Source organism: Nansenia antarctica (genome assembly GCF_963989245.1).
Source record: "Nansenia antarctica genome assembly, chromosome: 5".
NCBI lineage: Eukaryota > Metazoa > Chordata > Actinopteri > Argentiniformes > Microstomatidae > Nansenia > Nansenia antarctica.
The window spans coordinates 1,649,464-1,669,478 of record NC_137690.1 but is presented as its reverse complement, the minus strand read 5'-3'; the positions used below and the strand labels follow the sequence as shown (position 1 = coordinate 1,669,478).

The window sequence follows — 20,015 nt, the reverse complement described above, 5'->3', positions numbered from 1 at the left end:
TAGGCTGTTATAGTGTGCAAGATCAACTCTCGTGTGCGTGCGTGCGTGAGCTCTGGTCCAGGAGACATCATCATCACTGTGACATCATCACATGACAGGATATCCTTTTTGTCTTTCTGTCACAGAGAAAAAACACTGCACCTGTGTGGAGACAGACAGACACTGACTGACAGACAGACAGACAGACAGTCAGTCTGACTGACAGACAGACAGACAGACACTGACAGACAGACACTGACAGACAGACACTGACAGACAGACACTGACAGACAGACGCAGAGACCAGCTGAAGACTTTGACCCAGCGACCTTCGATCCCTGACCCCTAGCTCTGACCCCTAACTCTGACCCCTGAACCCTAGCTCTGACCCCTAACTCTGACCCCTGACCCTGACCCTCAGCATGGAGGAGGAGGAGGGGGCGTGGCGGACCTTCCTGGGAGGGTTCCTGGAGGCCTTCCCTGCTGCCCTGGGCCCCGCGGACCCCCTGCCCCCCCTGCCCCCCCCCGCCCGCACCCTCACCCTGGGGGAGCTCCGGGGGGAGAGCCTGGAGCTGGGGCTACGCCTGCTGGAGGACAGGTTTGTGTGGGGGGGGGAGGGGTGTGTGTGGGGGAGGGGGGGAGGGGGGAGAGAGGGTTGTGTGTGTGTGTGTGTGGGGGGGGGAGGTTGTGCGTGTCTGTGTGTGTGTGTTCATGCAGGCCTGGTGAATAATAATAATAACTTTTATTTGTATAGCGCCTTTCCTGCAAACGTTGCAGCTCAAAGTGCTCCAATCATTATATAATCATCATTAAATGATTTAGTCATTTAAAGGCAATATTTAAAAGATGTGTTTTTAGTCTTGACTTGAACATAATGTGCTGAGGTTGCATCCCTAATGTAAACTGGCAGTGCATTCCACAATCTGGGAGCATAACATGTAATGAGAATGCAGCCTCACCAAATCTCTTCTTTTGTACATGTGGTACACAGAGAAAACCAGCGTCAGAAGACCTGAGAGCTCTATTGGGCTGATATGCTAGCAGAAGACCTGAGAGCTCTATTGGGCTGATATGCTAGCAGAAGACCTGAGAGCTCTATTGGGCTGATATGCTAGCAGAAGACCTGAGAGCTCTATCGGGCTGATATGCTAGCAGAAGACCTGAGAGCTCTGTGTGTGTGTGTGTGTGTGTGTGTGTGTGTGTGTGTGTGTGTGTATACAGTATATGGTCACATTCCAACCATTCCTGCTCCTCCCTACCTGAGTCCTGACTTGCAGGACAGACGTGTTTCACTACAGACAGACAGGCAGACAGACAGACAGGCAGGACAGACAGACAGACAGGCAGGCAGGACAGACAGGCAGACAGACAGGTTAGACAGGCAGGCAGGCAGGCAGGCAGGCAGGACAGACAGATAGACGGTGTCCTCCCCCGGTGTTCTACCTCCCCCAGCCTCCCCTGGTGTTCTACCTCCCCCAGCCTCCCCTGGTGTTCTACCTCCCCCAGCCTCCCCTGGTGTTCTACCTCCCCCAGCCTCCCCTGGTGTTCTACCTCCCCCAGCCTCCCCTGGTGTTCTACCTCCCCCAGCCTCCCCTGGTGTTCTACCTCCCCCAGCCTCCCCTGGTGTTCTACCACCCCCCAGCCTCCCCTGGTGTTCTACCTCCCCCAGCCTCTCCTGGTGTTCTACCTCCCCCAGCCTCCCCTGGTGTTCTACCTCCCCCAGCCTCCCCTGGTGTTCTACCTCCCCCAGCCTCCCCTGGTGTTCTACCTCCCCCAGCCTCCCCTGGTGTTCTACCTCCCCCAGCCTCCCCTGGTGTTCTACCTCCCCCAGCCTCCCCTGGTGTTCTACCTCCCCCAGCCTCCCCTGGTGTTCTACCTCCCCCAGCCTCCCCTGGTGTTCTACCTCCCCCAGCCGCCCCCTGGTGTTCTACCTCCCCCAGCCTCCCCTGGTGTTCTACCTCCCCCAGCCTCCCCTCTGGTGTTCTACCTCCCCCAGCCTCCCCCTGGTGTTCTACCTCCCCCAGCCTCCCCTGGTGTTCTACCTCCCCCAGCCTCCCCTGGTGTTCTACCTCCCCCAGCCTCCCCTGGTGTTCTACCTCCCCCAGCCTCCCCCTGGTGTTCTACCTCCCCCAGCCTCCCCTGGTGTTCTACCTCCCCCAGCCTCCCCCTGGTGTTCTACCTCCCCCAGCCTCCCCCTGGTGTTCTACCTCCCCCAGCCTCCCCCTGGTGTTCTACCTCCACCAGCCTCCCCTGGTGTTCTACCTCCCACAGCCTCCCCTGGCGTTCTACCTCCCCCAGCCTCCCCTGGTGTTCTACCTCCCACAGCCTCCCCTGGTGTTCTACCTCCCCCAGCCTCCCCCTGGTGTTCTACCTCCCCCAGCCTCCCCCTGGTGTTCTACCTCCACCAGCCTCCCCTGGTGTTCTACCTCCCACAGCCTCCCCTGGTGTTCTACCTCCCCCAGCCTCCCCTGGTGTTCTACCTCCCCCAGCCTCCCCCTGGTGTTCTACCTCCCCCAGCCTCCCCCTGGTGTTCTACCTCCCCCAGCCTTCCCTGGTGTTCTACCTCCCCCAGCCTCCCCTGGCGTTCTACCTCCCCCAGCCTCCCCTGGGGAACACTGAGAAGTAGGTGGACACTTCCTGCTGGGGACGTGTCATTTCCTGTCTCTAGAATCACTATTGTTCTACTCACTTCCTGTTACTCCCCTGACTGTGTTCTTTGCCCTGGCGAAACTCTACTCTGATGTCTGTCTGTCTGTCTCTCTGTCTGTCTGTCTGTCTGTCTGTCTCTCTGTCTGTCTGTCTCTCTGTCTGTCTCTCTGTCTGCCTGTCTGCCTGCCTGTCTGACTGTCTGCATGCCTGTCTGTCTGTCTGTCTAACTAACCTGTCTGTCTAACTAACCTGTATGTCTGTCTGTCTGTCTAACCTGTCTGTCTGTCTGTTTGACCTGTCCTGTCTGTCTGCCTGTCTTTGTGCCTGTCTGACCTGTCTGTCTGATCTGTCTGTCTGTTTATCTCACCTGTCTGTCTGTTTTACCTGTCTCTCTGACCTGCCTGTCTAACCTGTGTGTGTGTGTGTGTGTGTGTGTGTGTGTGTGTGTAGGGGCGCCCCCCCCCTCCTCTCTGCCTCTCTGTGCCGTGCAGCCCTGGACCTGCTGCTGGCCTGCGACCTTTCACCTTTCAGCTGCTCCCAGGAGGCCCCGCCCCCACAGGAGGCCCAGCCCCCACAGGACCACGGACAGGAAGTAGTCTGTGAGTTTGGCTCCGCCCTCTGTGTGGTCCCTCCCCCTCTGTGTGACTCCTCCCCCTGTGTGGCCCCTCCCCCTGTGTGGCCCCTCCCCCCTGTGTGAACCCTCCCCCTGTGTGGCCCCTCCCCCCTTTGTGTAGCCCCTCCCCCTTGTGTGTGGCCCCTTCCCACTTTGTGTAGCCCCTCCCCCTCTGTGTGACTCCTCCCCCTGTGTGGCCCCTCCCCCTGTGTGGCCCCTCCCCCCTGTGTGAACCCTCCCCCTGTGTGGCCCCTCCCCCTTGTGTGTGGCCCCTTCCCCCTTTGTGTAGCCCCTCCCCCTCTGTGTGACTCCTAGGGGAGGAGGGGTGTGTGACTCCTCCCCCCTGTGTGTGACTCCTCCCCCCCTGTGTGTGACTCCTCCCCCCTGTGTGACTCCCCCCCCTGTGTGACTCCCCCCCTGTGTGACTCCTCCCCCCCTGTGTGACTCCTCCCCTGTGTGTGACTCCTCCCCTGTGTGTGACTCCTCCCCCCCTGTGTGTGACTCCTCCCCCCTGTGTGACTCCTCCCCCCCTGTGTGACTCCTCCTCCCCTGTGTTTGACTCCTCCCCCCTGTGTGTGACTCCTCCCCCCTGTGTGTGACTCCTCCCCCCTGTGTGTAACTCCTCCCCTGTGTGTGACTCCTCCTCCCCTGTGTGTGACTCCTCCCCTGTGTGTGACTCCTCCCCCCCTGTGTGTGACTCCTCCCCCCCTGTGTGTGACTCCTCCCCCCTGTGTGTGACTCCTCCCCCCCTGTGTGACTCCTCCTCCCCTGTGTTTGACTCCTCCCCCCCTGTGTGTGACTCCTCCTCCCCTGTGTGTGACTCCTCCTCCCCTGTGTGTGACTCCTCCCCTGTGTGACTCCTCCTCCCCTGTGTGTGACTCCTCCCCTGTGTGTGACTCCTCCCCTGTGTGTGACTCCTCCCCCCCTGTGTGTGACTCCTCCCCCCCTGTGTGTGACTCCTCCCCCCCTGTGTGACTCCTCCCCTGTGTTTGACTCCTCCCCCCCTGTGTGTGACTCCTCCCCCCCTGTGTGTGACTCCTCCCCCCCTGTGTGTGACTCCTCCTCCCCTGTGTGTGACTCCTCCCCTGTGTGTGACTCCTCCCCCCTGTGTGACTCCTCCCCCCCTGTGTGTGACTCCTCCCCTGTGTGTGACTCCTCCCCCCTTGTGTGTGACTCCTCCCCTGTGTTTGACTCCTCCCCCCCTGTGTGTGACTCCTCCCCCCCTGTGTGTGACTCCTCCCCTGTGTGTGACTCCTCCCCTGTGTGTGACTCCTCCCCTGTGTGTGACTCCCCCCCTGTGTGTGACTCCTCCCCCCTGTGTGTGACTCCTCCCCTGTGTGTGACTCCCCCCCTGTGTGTGACTCCTCCCCCCCTGTGTTTGACTCCTCCCCTGTGTGTGACTCCTCCCCCCCTGTGTGACTCCTCCCCCCTGTGTGACTCCTCCCCCCCTGTGTGTGACTCCTCCCCCCCTGTGTGTGACTCCTCCCCCCCTGTGTGTGACTCCTCCTCCCCTGTGTGACTCCTCCCCTGTGTGTGACTCCTCCCCCCTGTGTGACTCCTCCCCCCTGTGTGACTCCTCCCCCCCTGTGTGACTCCTCCCCCCTGTGTGACTCCTCCCCTGTGTGTGACTCCTCCCCCCTGTGTGTGTGACAATGAATAAAAGCAAATGAAGTCAGGGTTCTCATCCCTGGGCTGTGATTGGTTAAGTCAGGGTTCTCATCCCTGGGCTGTGATTGGTTAAGTCAGGGTTCTCATCCCTGGGCTGTGATTGGTTAAGTCAGGGTTCTCATCCCTGGGCTGTGATTGGTTAAGTCAGGGTTCTCATCCCTGGGCTGTGATTGGTTAGGTCAGGGTTCTAACGGTTCAGAAGAGTCTCCTGAAGCGCGTGTTCCTGCAGAGTGAGGCTGCCCTCTAGTGGTCAAACCCCAGAACGCTCCTCTGTGGCTCAGCTGGCAGAGCATGGCGTGAACAACGCTTAGGTTGTGGGTCCGATTCCTGCTGGGACCGTGTATACTGAACAATGTATGACACTCACTGCAACGTAGGTCGCTGTATGAGTTTCTTTTCCTTTATTTAAAGGGACGGTGGACAGTCATTGACTCTCCCTGAGTTAGCTGAGTAGCTACATGACATCAGCATCCCTGGGCAGGGAAATCCACAGGGAAATAATACGGCCTCAGGTGTTATAAACTATTTAAACCAGAACTACAGGACATAGAAACATCACATGAAACAGAACTACAGGACATAGAAACATCACACTTTACACTCAAGAAAACATTACGTCAAATATTATTATCATTAAAAAAAAAATACAGTTTGGGCTCTATGTGGTCAGTGGTCACATGGTTGGTTGTCTATCAGCCATACGTTCAGTTAAGATTAGAAGCCGTGAGAGAGGAACATAGTGTGATAGAGCTGGGTGGTGTTCAGCTCCAGAAGTGTGCAGCTCTGGTGGAAAAAGCCCAACGGACGAATTCAGTGGACCTCTACTCAGGGTTCCCGCGCTGGTCTTAAAAAGTCTAGAAGTCTAGAATCCAGCAATCTGATTTATAACGCCTAAAAAGGTCTCACATTTCAGTTATTCGGCCTAAAAATTAGGTGCTAGGTCTTAAAAATTAGATTAGCTTATCCTGCAAGGAAATCGGTCCGACCACGTCTATTTACGCGGAAATTAATCAAGCTGGCACCAAAGAAAAGCCAAGTCACTTCCTTTTTTGTCTGTATGTCAGCAGTGAAATCCCTGATTTCATCACCTCGAGGATGACAAATAGCTGTCACACGGTGTCGCGAATAGGTCTAAAATTCTATTCAAAGAGGTCTAAAAAAAGGTCTAAAAAGGTCTTAAATGGTCTTAAATGTGACTTGTTAAAACGTGTAGGAACCCTGTATACTGAACCACACAGTCTGTGTTCTCAACCAGGACCTGCCTGGGCGATGGCTGTTAACCTCTCTCTCTCTCTGTCTCTCTCTCTGTCTCTCTCTCTGTCTCTCTCTCTGTCTCTCTCTCTGTCTCTCTCTCTGTCTCTCTCTCTCTCTGTCTCTCTCTCTCTCTGTCTCTCTCTCTCTCTGTCTCTCTCTCTCTCCCTCTCTCTCTCCCTCTCTCTGTCTCTCTGTCTCTCTGTCTCTCTCTCTCTCTGTCTCTCTCTCTCTCTGTCTCTCTCTCTCTCCCTCTCTCTCTCCCTCTCTCTCTCTCTCTCCCTCCCTCCCTCTCTCTCTGTCTCTCTCTCTCTGTCTCTCTCTCTCTGTCTCTCTCTCTCTGTCTCTCTCTCTCTGTCTCTCTCTCTCTCTCTCTCCCTCTCTCTCTCCCTCCCTCCCCCCCCCCCTCTGCCCCGCCCCCTTCCTGTCCGCAGTGCTCCAATCAGAACCACTCCGGCGCCTGTTCATCAATAAGCTCAGAGAAGTGGGCGTGGCCTGGCACCAGCGCCTTCCCCCATGCCCCTCCCCCTCCCGGCCCCGCCCCCTCTGCTCCGCCCACGCCATCAGGAACACGCGCAGGAAGATGGAGGACAGACACGTGGCGCTGCCCGACTTCAACCACCTCCTCGGCCTGGAGGTAACCATGACAACCATGACTCCTCCCCCTCCCCTCCCTCCCCCTACCTGGAGGTAACCATGACAACCATGACTCCTCCCCCTCCCCTCCCCTCCCCCTACCTGGAGGTAACCATGACAACCATGACTCCTCCCCCTCCCCCTACCTGGAGGTAACCATGACAACCAGGCTCTTCTCCTCTCCTCTCCTCTCCTCTCCTCTCCTTTCTTCTCCTCTCCTCCTCCTCTCCTCCCACCCTCCCCCTCCTCTCCTTTCCTCACCCCTCTCCCTCCTCTCCTCTCCCTCTCCCTCAGTACAATACAACGACATGATGACATCATGGTTCCTCTTCCTGCAGGACGGCGTGCAGCGGGGTTACTACGCCGTGTTCGACGGACACGGGGGCGTCGACGCCGCCGCCTACGCCGCCACGCACCTGCACGTCACCCTGGGCCAGCAGGGGGCGCTGGGGAGCGACCCCGCCTCCGCCCTGAGGGACGCCTTCACCCTCACGGACGACAGCTTCAGGGGCAAGGCCCAGAGAGAGGTGAGACAGGCCCAGAGAGAGGTGAGACAGGCCCAGAGAGAGGTGAGACAGGCCCAGAGAGAGGTGAGACAGGCCCAGAGAGAGGTGAGACAGGCCCAGAGAGAGGTGAGACAGGCCCAGAGAGAGGTGAGACAGGCCCAGAGAGAGGTGAGACAGGCCCAGAGAGAGGTGAGACAGGCCCAGAGAGAGGTGAGACAGGCCCAGAGAGAGGTGAGACAGGCCCAGAGAGAGGTGAGACAGGCCCAGAGAGAGGTGAGACAGGCTCAGAGAGAGGTGAGACAGGCCCAGAGAGAGGTGAGACAGGCCCAGAGAGAGGTGAGACAGGCCCAGAGAGAGGTGAGACAGGCAGAGCCCAGAGAGAGGTGAGACAGGCTCAGAGAGAGGTGAGACAGGCCCAGAGAGAGGTGAGACAGGCAGAGCCCAGAGAGAGGTGAGACAGGCAGAGCCCAGAGAGAGGTGAGACAGGCCCAGAGAGAGGTGAGACAGGCTCAGAGAGAAGTGAGACAGGCAGAGCTCAGAGAGAGGTGAGACAGGCCCAGAGAGAGGTGAGACAGGCCCAGAGAGAGGTGAGACAGGCAGAGCCCAGAGAGAGGTGAGACAGGCCCAGAGAGAGGTGAGACAGGCCCAGAGAGAGGTGAGACAGGCAGAGCCCAGAGAGAGGTGAGACAGGCCCAGAGAGAGGTGAGACAGGCCCAGAGAGAGGTGAGACAGGCTCAGAGAGAGGTGAGACAGGCAGAGCCCAGAGAGAGGTGAGACAGGCCCAGAGAGAGGTGAGACAGGCCCAGAGAGAGGTGAGACAGGCAGAGCCCAGAGAGAGGTAGTAATAATAGTAATAATAATATCTTGGTTTTATATACTGAAGGCTCTGCAGGGTTCGACAGTAACGCCGTTTTACTTGTCCAGAGGAAGTAAAACTTTCGCCGGGTTTGTTTGCGTGAGCACGACGACGCTGCTGGATCCTGGATGTGTTTACCTGTGTGCAGGAAGAACAACAGACGGCGCAGGCGCCAGACCAGACTAGATGATGGTGGAGTGAAGATATTATCAAAGCGTACGGGTGATGGACAGGCACAAACGCTTTGATAATATCTTCACTCCACCATCATCTAGTCTGGTCTGGCGCCTGCGCCGTCTGTTGTTCTTCCTGCACACAGGTAAACACATCCAGGATCAGCAGCGTCGTCGGGCTCGCGCAAACAAACCCGGAGAATGTTTTACTCTGCTCCGGACAAGTAAAACGGCGTTAATGTTGAACCCTGCTCTGTCCCCAAAGGTAGGTAGGTAGGTAGGTAGGTGCGGGGGGCTGGGTTTCCGTTAACCGGTAATTACCGGTCTTTGTCCGATAAAATCTGTTGAAGTCCGACATATTTAAACCTCTTCGGTCATAATGTCTGGTGAAAATAACCGCTAAACCCAGTAGCCCATTCGGCGGTAACCCGCCCCATCTGGCAACCCTGTCTCTCAACGGCGCGAGTAGTTTAGTCAGTTAATTTAGTTTGATCTAGTCTAAATAAAACCACTGCAGTGACCGGAGTCAAGGTTATTGTTCTGCGTGTTTTGGATGTGCTAGAGCACAGTGAATGACCACCGAGGGCCGTGAGATGCGGCTAGTAAAGGACGCTAGCCATCTCAACCCCGTTCATTGATTGAGCCTGCCGTGCCCGTTCCAGCCCTGAGTCGGGAGAAGTACTACGGGAGTAGTGCGCTACTATCGACAACCTGGGCTACTGGTACCATTAATTAGGATTGATTAGATTAGGGTGACAATACCACACTACATTTGAGTTTAGGGATATCAATGTTATATATTTGTGTATGTTTTATCTTTATGTATTACATTTTATAATTATATATAATTTATAATTATAGTTATAATTGTTCCACATTTGAGACCTGTCTTCCCCCCACTCAGTTATTCAGTCGGTGTCCATAATTTAAGTTCAATTTAGTCTATCTATAGTGTTAGAGTTGAATTTGTGCCACTAAGGTGAAATAGTCCACGGGTGTGTATCCCCCCGATACATCCTCCTCATTCTCATACTCCCGAGTCCGAGTAAGTATGATTTGACAGGCAGCTAGACTTAATGCCTGCCCAATCAGCTAGACGTGGTTATAGAATTGACGTTGTTTTATTGATAAAAAGGGTAAAACTGGAAAGAGAATATAAAAAAACGTACATTACTGTCGTGAAACTATTTAACACACTTCAGTTAACGTAATGTGGAGTCCGTTCATTGATCGATCGATGCAGTCCGTTCAAATAGCCATCAAAGCTAAACTAGGCATACCGGTACTTAAAATTACCAATTACATACTCAAATCCCATTAATGCAATTGAAATAAACATCTTAAAGTAGCCTACAGTCGTAATTCAAAGTAGCAAAGGTGACTAGGCTGCCCAGTGTGGCGCGCGTGCAGCCCTGGACATATTATGCCATAGTAGCGCATGCGAATCATGAAAGCCTATATTATTATATAGTTCGCGACCTAATCGTATCGGATGAGAAATAGACATTAAATGGCATAGGCCTATATAGGCTACACAACAGCTAATCACCGCGACAAACACCTATATTATATTCTAATATGATGACCGGAATTTCTCCCGTTTGTCCGACACATTGAAATCTTCCCGGACACGTTGACCGGCACCAATTTTTTCTAACGGAAACCCTGGCGGGGGGTGGACAGCAGGCCCATGTCTGAGGACCGCAGGTTCCGGGATGGGGTGTGTTGGCAGAGAAGGTCAGTTAGGTACTGGGGGGTGCAGGCATGGAGGGGTTTGGAGGCGAGAAGGAGGACTTTGTAGGTGATGCGGGTACGAACCTTCAGAGGCCAAGAGGTTGTCGGGTCAAAACCCGCCTGGCGTTTATTCATGTCAGAATGTGATCAAATCAAAACGCTTTCAGTTACACTTTAGTTTTTAACAATGTCGTTGGCGATCGAAGGTAGTTGTTACTAAATATATTGTTTAATTTTCTTTGGAATGTGTGTGTGTGTGTGTGTGTGTGTGTCTGTGTGTGTCTGTGTGTGTGCCCGTCTGTCTGTGTGTGTGTATGTGTGTGTGTGTGTGTGTGTGTGTTCGTGTGTGTGTTCATGCGTCTGTCTGTCTGTGTGTGTTTGTGTGCGTATGCGTGTTTGTGTGCGTATGTCTGTGTCTGTGTCTGTGCGTGTGTGTGTGTGTGCAGCGTCTGCGCAGCGGCAGTACAGGTGTGGTTGTGCTGGTCCAGGGGGCGGGGCCTCAGGGGGCGGGGCTTAACCAGGGGGCGTGGCTTCACCTGGCCTGGCTGGGCGACTCCCAGGCGCTGCTGGTCAGACAGGGACACACACACACCCTGATGGACCCCCACAAGCCTGAGAGAGAGGTACACACACACACACACACACACAGACAGACAGACAGACAGACAGACAGACAGACACGCGCGCACAGACAGACATACACACACACACACACTCTGATGGAGCCCCACAAGCCTGAGAGAGAGGTACACACACACACACACACACACACACACAGACACACACACACACACACACACTCACACAGACACACACACACACACACACACACTGATGGAGCCCCACAAGCCTGAGAGAGAGGTACACACACACACACACACACACACATTTTAGTATCTTTATTTGCGTTCACATTTTACAATAACATTCTTGAACACAAACATTAGTATCTGCATCAGCATAGGACACATAGGCCTGAGAGGGAGGTACACACACACACACACACATTCCAACAATTGATTGACAAGTAATTCATATTATTATTAATAATAATAATCATTATTATTATTTATTATTATTATTATATCATAATATATATTACAAATAATGTTGTTGTTGTTATTGTTATTATTTATTGTTATTTTTATTTTATCATATGATTATTATTATTATGATTGTTATTACTGTTATTATATTATTGTTATTATTGTTATTTTATCATTATCATTATTGGTATTATTAATAATAATCATAATACTATTGTTGTTGTGTTTATTGTTAGTATTGTTGTGACACCTGCCTCCCTGTGTGTCAGGATGAGAGGGTTGTTGTTGTTGTTGTTGTTGTTATGACACCTGCCTCTGTGTGTCAGGATGAGAGGCGGAGGATCGAGGACCTGGGAGGATGCATCGTTCTGATTGGCTGCTGGAGGGTCAACGGCACCTACGCCGTCTCCAGGGCCATCGGTGAGGTCACTTCCTGTCTGACCTCTGCACCATGTCCAGCTCTTCATCAGAGACACACACACGCACGCACACACACACACACACACACTCACACACTTGTTGTTTTATTACTACTTTATTATATTGTATTGTTGATTTATTGACTGCTGTACAATGAGCTAGATTCATGAAGCATTTCACTGTATCACTTGCGGCTCCATATGATGTAGCTAAGTGACCAATAAGTGGCTGGGGGAGAGAGTCCACAAGAGACTACAAGAAGTACTGACTTCCTGCTTCAGTCTCATACTGACTTCCTGGTTGTAATAATAATAATAATAATATTATATATTATATTTCAGGGACTCAAAGACGCTGACATTATGGGTACACACCAACACGGAGACAACAAGCAACAGATAACATGAGCACATAGAACAAACCTCATGTGCGTACCATCCATTGGCACAATGGACAGTATAACATCACGTCCCGTGTTTCATAATTCTCACACATAGAACACAGAGTTAACAACAGATAACATGAGCACATAGAACACAGAGTTAACAACAGATAACATGAGACACATAGAACACAGAGTTAACAACAGATAACATGAGCACATAGAACACAGAGTTAACAACAGATAACATGAGACACATAGAACACAGAGTTAACAACAGATAACATGACACATAGAACACAGAGTTAACAACAGATAACATGACATATAGAACACAGAGTTAACAACAGATAACATGAGCACATAGAACACAGAGTTAACAACAGATAACATGAGCACATAGAACACAGAGTTAACAACAGATAACATGAGACACATAGAACACAGAGTTAACAACAGATAACATGAGGCACATAGAACATAGAGTTAACAACAGATAACATGAGCACATAGAACACAGAGTTAACAACAGATAACATGAGACACATAGAACACAGAGTTAACAACAGATAACATGAGGCACATAGAACACAGAGTTAACAACAGATAACATGACACATAGAACACAGAGTTAACAACAGATAACATGACACATAGAATTGGTTAGGGGTAGGAGAGGTTGTATGCATGTCCAGGGGGGGAGGGGGGTGGCAGGGTTAGGGGAGATGGTTAGGGGTAGGAGAGGTTGTATGCATGTCCAGGGGGGGAGGGGGGTGGCAGGGTTAGGGGAGATGGTTAGGGGTAGGGGAGGTTGTATGCATGTCCAGGGGGGGGGGGGGGGGGGGGGGGGTGGCAGGGTTAGGGGAGATGGTTAGGGGTAGGGGAGGTTGTATGCATGTCCAGGGGGGGGGGGGGGGGGTGGCAGGGTTAGGGGAGATGGTTAGGGGTAGGGGAGGTTGTATGCATGTCCTGGGGAGGAGGGAGGGGGGTGGCAGGGTTAGGGGAGATGGTTAGGGGTAGGGAAGGTTGTATGCATGTCCAGGGGAGGGAGGGAGGTGGCAGGGTTAGGGGAGATGGTTAGGGGTAGGGGAGGTTGTATGCATGTCCAGGGGGGGAGGGGGGTGGCAGGGTTAGGGGAGATGGTTAGGGGTAGGGGAGGTTGTATGCATGTCCGGGGGGGGGGGGGGGGGGGGGGGGTGGCAGGGTTAGGGGAGATGGTTAGGGGTAGGGGAGGTTGTATGCATGTCCAGGGGAGGGAGGGAGGTGGCATGGTTAGGGGTAGGGGAGGTTGTATGCATGTCCAGGGGAGGAGGGGGGTGGCAGGGTTAGGGGAGATGGTTAGGGGTAGGGAAGGTTGTATGCATGTCCAGGGGAGGGAGGGAGGTGGCAGGGTTAGGGGAGATGGTTAGGGGTAGGGGAGGTTGTATGCATGTCCAGGGGGGGAGGGGGGTGGCAGGGTTAGGGGAGATGGTTAGGGGTAGGGGAGGTTGTATGCATGTCCAGGGGGGGGGGGGGGGGGGGTGGCAGGGTTAGGGGAGATGGTTACGGGTAGGGGAGGTTGTATGCATGTCCAGGGGGGGAGGAGGGGGGTGGCAGGGTTAGGGGAGATGGTTAGGGGTAGGGGAGGTTGTATGCATGTCCAGGGGGGGAGGGGGGGGGTGGCAGGGTTAGGGGAGATGGTTAGGGGTAGGGGAGGTTGTATGCATGTCCAGGGGGGGAGGGGGGTGGCAGGGTTAGGGGAGATGGTTAGGGGTAGGGGAGGTTGTATGCATGTCCAGGGGAGGAGGGGGGTGGCAGGGTTAGGGGAGATGGTTAGGGGTAGGGAAGGTTGTATGCATGTCCAGGGGAGGGAGGGAGGTGGCAGGGTTAGGGGAGATGGTTAGGGGTAGGGGAGGTTGTATGCATGTCCAGGGGGGGAGGGGGGTGGCAGGGTTAGGGGAGATGGTTAGGGGTAGGGGAGGTTGTATGCATGTCCAGGGGGGGGGGGGGGGGGGTGGCAGGGTTAGGGGAGATGGTTACGGGTAGGGGAGGTTGTATGCATGTCCAGGGGGGGAGGAGGGGGGTGGCAGGGTTAGGGGAGATGGTTAGGGGTAGGGGAGGTTGTATGCATGTCCAGGGGGGGAGGGGGGGGGTGGCAGGGTTAGGGGAGATGGTTAGGGGTAGGGGAGGTTGTATGCATGTCCAGGGGGGGAGGGGGGTGGCAGGGTTAGGGGAGATGGTTAGGGGTAGGGGAGGTTGTATGCATGTCCAGGGGAGGAGGGAGGGGGGTGGCAGGGTTAGGGGAGATGGTTAGGGGTAGGGAAGGTTGTATGCATGTCCAGGGGAGGGAGGGAGGTGGCAGGGTTAGGGGAGATGGTTAGGGGTAGGGGAGGTTGTATGCATGTCCAGGGGGGGAGGGGGGTGGCAGGGTTAGGGGAGATGGTTAGGGGTAGGGGAGGTTGTATGCATGTCCAGGGGGGGGGGGGGGGGGGTGGCAGGGTTAGGGGAGATGGTTAGGGGTAGGGGAGGTTGTATGCATGTCCAGGGGGGGAGGAGGGGGGTGGCAGGGTTAGGGGAGATGGTTAGGGGTAGGGGAGGTTGTATGCATGTCCTGGGGAGGAGGGAGGGGGGTGGCAGGGTTAGGGGAGATGGTTAGGGGTAGGGAAGGTTGTATGCATGTCCAGGGGAGGGAGGGAGGTGGCAGGGTTAGGGGAGATGGTTAGGGGTAGGGGAGGTTGTATGCATGTCCAGGGGGGGAGGGGGGTGGCAGGGTTAGGGGAGATGGTTAGGGGTAGGGGAGGTTGTATGCATGTCCGGGGGGGGGGGGGGGGGGGGGGTGGCAGGGTTAGGGGAGATGGTTAGGGGTAGGGGAGGTTGTATGCATGTCCAGGGGAGGGAGGGAGGTGGCATGGTTAGGGGTAGGGGAGGTTGTATGCATGTCCAGGGGAGGAGGGGGGTGGCAGGGTTAGGGGAGATGGTTAGGGGTAGGGAAGGTTGTATGCATGTCCAGGGGAGGGAGGGAGGTGGCAGGGTTAGGGGAGATGGTTAGGGGTAGGGGAGGTTGTATGCATGTCCAGGGGGGGAGGGGGGGTGGCAGGGTTAGGGGAGATGGTTAGGGGTAGGGGAGGTTGTATGCATGTCCAGGGGGGGGGGGGGGGGGGTGGCAGGGTTAGGGGAGATGGTTACGGGTAGGGGAGGTTGTATGCATGTCCAGGGGGGGAGGAGGGGGGTGGCAGGGTTAGGGGAGATGGTTAGGGGTAGGGGAGGTTGTATGCATGTCCAGGGGGGGAGGGGGGGGGTGGCAGGGTTAGGGGAGATGGTTAGGGGTAGGGGAGGTTGTATGCATGTCCAGGGGGGGAGGGGGGTGGCAGGGTTAGGGGAGATGGTTAGGGGTAGGGGAGGTTGTATGCATGTCCAGGGGAGGAGGGGGGTGGCAGGGTTAGGGGAGATGGTTAGGGGTAGGGAAGGTTGTATGCATGTCCAGGGGAGGGAGGGAGGTGGCAGGGTTAGGGGAGATGGTTAGGGGTAGGGGAGGTTGTATGCATGTCCAGGGGGGGAGGGGGGTGGCAGGGTTAGGGGAGATGGTTAGGGGTAGGGGAGGTTGTATGCATGTCCAGGGGGGGGGGGGGGGGGGTGGCAGGGTTAGGGGAGATGGTTACGGGTAGGGGAGGTTGTATGCATGTCCAGGGGGGGAGGAGGGGGGTGGCAGGGTTAGGGGAGATGGTTAGGGGTAGGGGAGGTTGTATGCATGTCCAGGGGGGGAGGGGGGGGGTGGCAGGGTTAGGGGAGATGGTTAGGGGTAGGGGAGGTTGTATGCATGTCCAGGGGGGGAGGGGGGTGGCAGGGTTAGGGGAGATGGTTAGGGGTAGGGGAGGTTGTATGCATGTCCAGGGGAGGAGGGAGGGGGGTGGCAGGGTTAGGGGAGATGGTTAGGGGTAGGGAAGGTTGTATGCATGTCCAGGGGAGGGAGGGAGGTGGCAGGGTTAGGGGAGATGGTTAGGGGTAGGGGAGGTTGTATGCATGTCCAGGGGGGGAGGGGGGTGGCAGGGTTAGGGGAGATGGTTAGGGGTAGGGGAGGTTGTATGCATGTCCAGGGGGGGGGGGGGGGGGGGTGGCAGGGTTAGGGGAGATGGTTAGGGGTAGGGGAGGTTGTATGCATGTCCAGGGGGGGAGGAGGGGGGTGGCAGGGTTAGGGGAGATGGTTAGGGGTAGGGGAGGTTGTATGCATGTCCAGGGGGGGAGGGGGGTGGCAGGGTTAGGGGATAAAAGTGGAGAGAGTGAGGGTGAGTCTCTGAGTGGTTGAGGGAGAGAGAGAGAGAGAGAGAGACTACAAGAAGAAATACTGACTTCCTGGTTGTCGTCTCGTACATACTGACTTCCTGGTTGTTGCCATGGTTTCCCTCCTCCCCCCCAGGGGACTTCGACCAGAAGCCGTACGTGTCGGGGGAGGCGGACTGCTCCTCCACGCCGCTGGGGGGCGACGAGGACTACTTCCTGCTGGCCTGCGACGGGTTCTTCGACGCCGTGGCGCCCGGGGACGTCCCCCGCCTTGTCCTGGAGGCCCTCCGCGCGGCGGGGGGGGAGGGGGAGGGGGGGGCCGAGGAGGGAGGGGCTGGGGGAGTCCTGGGGGAAGGCATGGCTGGGGGGGAGGGGGTCGAGGACGTGGGCGGGGCTGGGGGGGTCCTGGGGGAGGGGCCTGAGGGGGAGGGCGGGGATGGGGGGGTCCTGGGGGAGGGCGTGGCCCAGTGGCTGGTGGCTCACGCCAAGGCGTCCGGCTCCAGCGACAACATCACCGTCATGGTGGTCTTCCTGCGCCCCCCCGCCCAGCTGCTGGCCCGGGGCCGCACCCCCACCCCCACCCCAGCCCCCCCACAGGACTCCAGCTCCCAGGATGCACCACCGAGAGATCAGTGAAGTCTGGATGTCTACCAGCTTCCCAGAGTGCACCTGTCCTGGGCTCTGAGGTAGGAGGCAGGAAGTGACTGGAGTTGCGTCGGAAGATCGACGGGAAGGCGGAGCGAAGGCGGAGAATTGAGGCTTTCAGCGTGATTAAGGTTCTCCTCTCTGGTTGGCTGACGGCCTCTTTGTCCCGCCTCCTCGCTCTGACTCCATTGGTTGTTTGCGCGGTTGGATTTTTTTTTTTTGGGGACGGTCTGAAATGACGGTTAAGGTTAGGGAGGGGTTAAGGTTAGGGTTACGGTTAGGTTAAAGGTTGAAAGTTACGGTTAAGGTTAGGGTTAAGGTTAGGGAGGGGTTAAGGTTAGGGTTAAGGTTAGGGAGGGGTTAAGGTTAGGGTAAAGGTTAAAGGTGAGAGGGGGTTCAGGGTCTGTGTCCTGCCTCAGGGCCCATCAGCTGAACCATGAGGTCATGATGAGGTCATGATGCCTAACTACTGACTGTTTTAACTGACTGTTTATTTACCTGTTTATTTATCTGGTGGTCACCATGGTGACGGGACCCGTTCTCTAACGACCAGCACCGCTAACCAGCTCCTTCTGAGGTGCCACGGTTACCTAGCCAACGCAGACCACGGTTACCTAGCCAACGCAGACCACGGTTACCTAGCCAACGCAGACCACGGTTACCTAGCCAACGCAGACCATAGTGCCACGCTTTGGTTCTCTGACATGAACTCAGCCTTTAAGCAGATACTGTACCTCCTAGTTAGATGTGTGTATGTGTGTGTGTGTATGTGTGTATGGTCTGACTAATATGACTGTTGTTTGAGAGATTGTTCATCTCTACCATCTGATATCAAACTACTAACTATCGCCTCCGTTCCAGACTCAGTCATCCTTCCCTCCCTCCTTAAGCTGCTTTATGATGTCTCATGAGAGAAGAGGGATGTGAAAGGAGTGTGGTGAGTGTATTGTGTGTGTGTGTGTGTGTGTGTGTGTGCACGTGCATGTGTGTGTTCAGCAGTGAACATCTTGGGTCAGCAGCTTCATGAAGGAAGGAAGAACTGAAAGAACGGAGGGAAGAGATGGTTCTGTAAACGATGTGCCCTTGATTTGCCTCTTGTTATTCTGGACGTCAAATCTGACAGTGTTACCACTTCCTGTGTTACCACTTCCTGTTGTACTACCACTTCCTGTGTTACCACTTCCTGTTGTATTACCACTTCCTGTGTTACCACTTCCTGTATTACCTCTTCCTGTTGTATTACCACTTCCTGTGTTGTGTTACCGCCTCCTGTATTACCACTTCCTGTTGTGAAGCAGGGATGATAGCGTGGTGTCGTTGGGCGATGGTCCCATGATGCACCTCTTCAAGTCAATTCTGTCCTCCTTGACCCACATGGCTATGGTTTGTTGACGTTAAACGCTGTATTAAATAAACCAACATTTCCTAAAGTGCGTTTCCTGTCTGTTGTTCTTGTTAAAGTGTGTAGTTCATCCTGGAGGTTTTCCCTCCGTGCCTGTGTCTGCCTGTCTGTCTGTGTCTGTCTGTCTGCCTATTTGCCTGTCTCTGTCTGCCTGCCTGCCTATCTGTCTGCCTGTCTGTCTCTGTCTGTCTCTCTGTCTGTCTCTGTCTGCCTGCCTGTCTGTCTGTCTGACTGTGTCTGCCTGCCTGTCTGTGTATGCCTGCCTGTCTGTCTCTCTGTCTGCCTGTCTGTCAGCCTGTCTGCCTGCCGTGTCTGTCTGCCTACCTGTCTGTCTGCCTGCCCTGTCTGTCGGCCTGTCTGCTTGTCTGCTTGTCTGTCTGTCTGCTGGTCTGTCTGTGTCTGTCTGTCTGTGTCTGTCTTGCTACCTGTCTGTCTGTCTGTCTACCTGTCTGCTTGTCTGTCTGTCTGCTTGTCTGTCTGTCTGCTTGTCTGTCTGCCTGTCTGTCTGCTTGCTTGTCTGTCTGCCTGTCTGTCTGCTTGTCTGTCTGTCTCCTTGCCTGTCTGCCTGTCTGTCTGCTTGTCTGTCTGTCTGCTTGTCTGTCTGCCTGTCTGTCTGCTTGCTTGTCTGTCTGTCTGCTTGTCTGTCTGTCTCCTTGCCTGTCTGCCTGCTTGTCTGTCTGCCTGCCTGTCTGTCTGCTTGTCTGTCTGCCTGCCTGTCTGCCTGCCATGTCTGTCTGCCTGTCTGTCTGCTTGTCTGCCTGTCTGTCTACCTGTCTGTGTCTGCTTGTCTGTCTGCTTGGCTGTCTGTCTGTGTCTGTCTGTCGACCTGTCTGTCTGCTTGTCTGTCTCTGTCTGTGTCTGTCTGCCTGTCTGTCTGCTTGTCTGTCTGTCTGCTTGTCTGTCTGCCTGTCTGTCTGCTTGTCTGTCTGTCTGCTTGTCTGTCAGCCTGTCTGTCTGTCTGCTTGTCTGTCTGTCTTTCTGCCTGCAGCTTCTCAGGTGGGAGGATCCTAGTGGTGACTAGAGGTGTGTTCCAGGTCAAGAGCCGTCAGCCTTGAAAGTGACACTGACATTTCAGACCCCTCCCCTAACTACCATCGCCAGCCCCCCCCCCCCATTGGCTAAGACTGTGTTTATGACACGCCTCCTTAGCACCGTCGACTGTTTTTAAAAGATACATTTAGAAAATAATAGTCATTTAAAGGCAATATTAAAAAGATGGGTTTTTAGTCTTGACTTGAACATAATGTGCTGAGGAGAACGTAGCCTCACCAAACCTCTTCTTGTGTCCATGTGGTACCCAGAGGAAGACAGCGTCAGAAGACCTGAGAGCTCTGCTGGGACACAAAACAATTAGGAGCCACACAACGTTATTGGAGAGTTCAGTTAGATTTTAGATTGGCTTTTTATAGGTGATTTGGCTTTGGAAAACAAATTCAGTTTAAAAAAAAATGAATGAAATACCTATTCATCCTCCCCAGCAGCCCGACACCTCTCTTCCCCTTATCATAAATAAAACACACAGAAGCAAATAGATTTGGAAACAGGACGTATAGCATGGTATTGCCTCTGTCAACAACCACTAGGGGGCGATGTGCCTAGATAACGAACCCTCGTAATTGACCAGTGGACAATGGCAATGCCCCCCCCCGCCAAGAAAAAGGAGGGGGGGGGGGGGGTGATACCTATAATAATAATAATTAATTTATTAGTCTGAAAGTTGCATCGTCTTATATTCGCGCCCTAGACTTTTACACGTCAATATTAATTCACAACAACGTATGGCGCCAAAAGACTGTTC

General features: G+C 54.7%; 1 protein-coding gene across 1 annotated transcript in view; it reads left to right on the top strand.

Moving 5' to 3' along the window:
- The window catches only part of ppm1f (protein phosphatase, Mg2+/Mn2+ dependent, 1F), an 18,316-nt gene extending 1,304 nt beyond the window's left edge, over positions 1-17,012 (top strand). Inside the window, exons 2-8 of the mRNA XM_080532580.1 lie at positions 401-577; positions 3,079-3,227; positions 6,595-6,797; positions 7,135-7,323; positions 10,512-10,688; positions 11,438-11,531; positions 16,307-17,012. Of these exons, the coding sequence (XP_080388706.1) occupies positions 401-577; positions 3,079-3,227; positions 6,595-6,797; positions 7,135-7,323; positions 10,512-10,688; positions 11,438-11,531; positions 16,307-16,806 (1,489 nt within the window). The 3' untranslated portion in view covers positions 16,807-17,012. The remainder of the gene's footprint in view (positions 1-400; positions 578-3,078; positions 3,228-6,594; positions 6,798-7,134; positions 7,324-10,511; positions 10,689-11,437; positions 11,532-16,306) is intronic.
- The last annotated feature ends 3,003 nt before the right edge of the window (positions 17,013-20,015 follow it).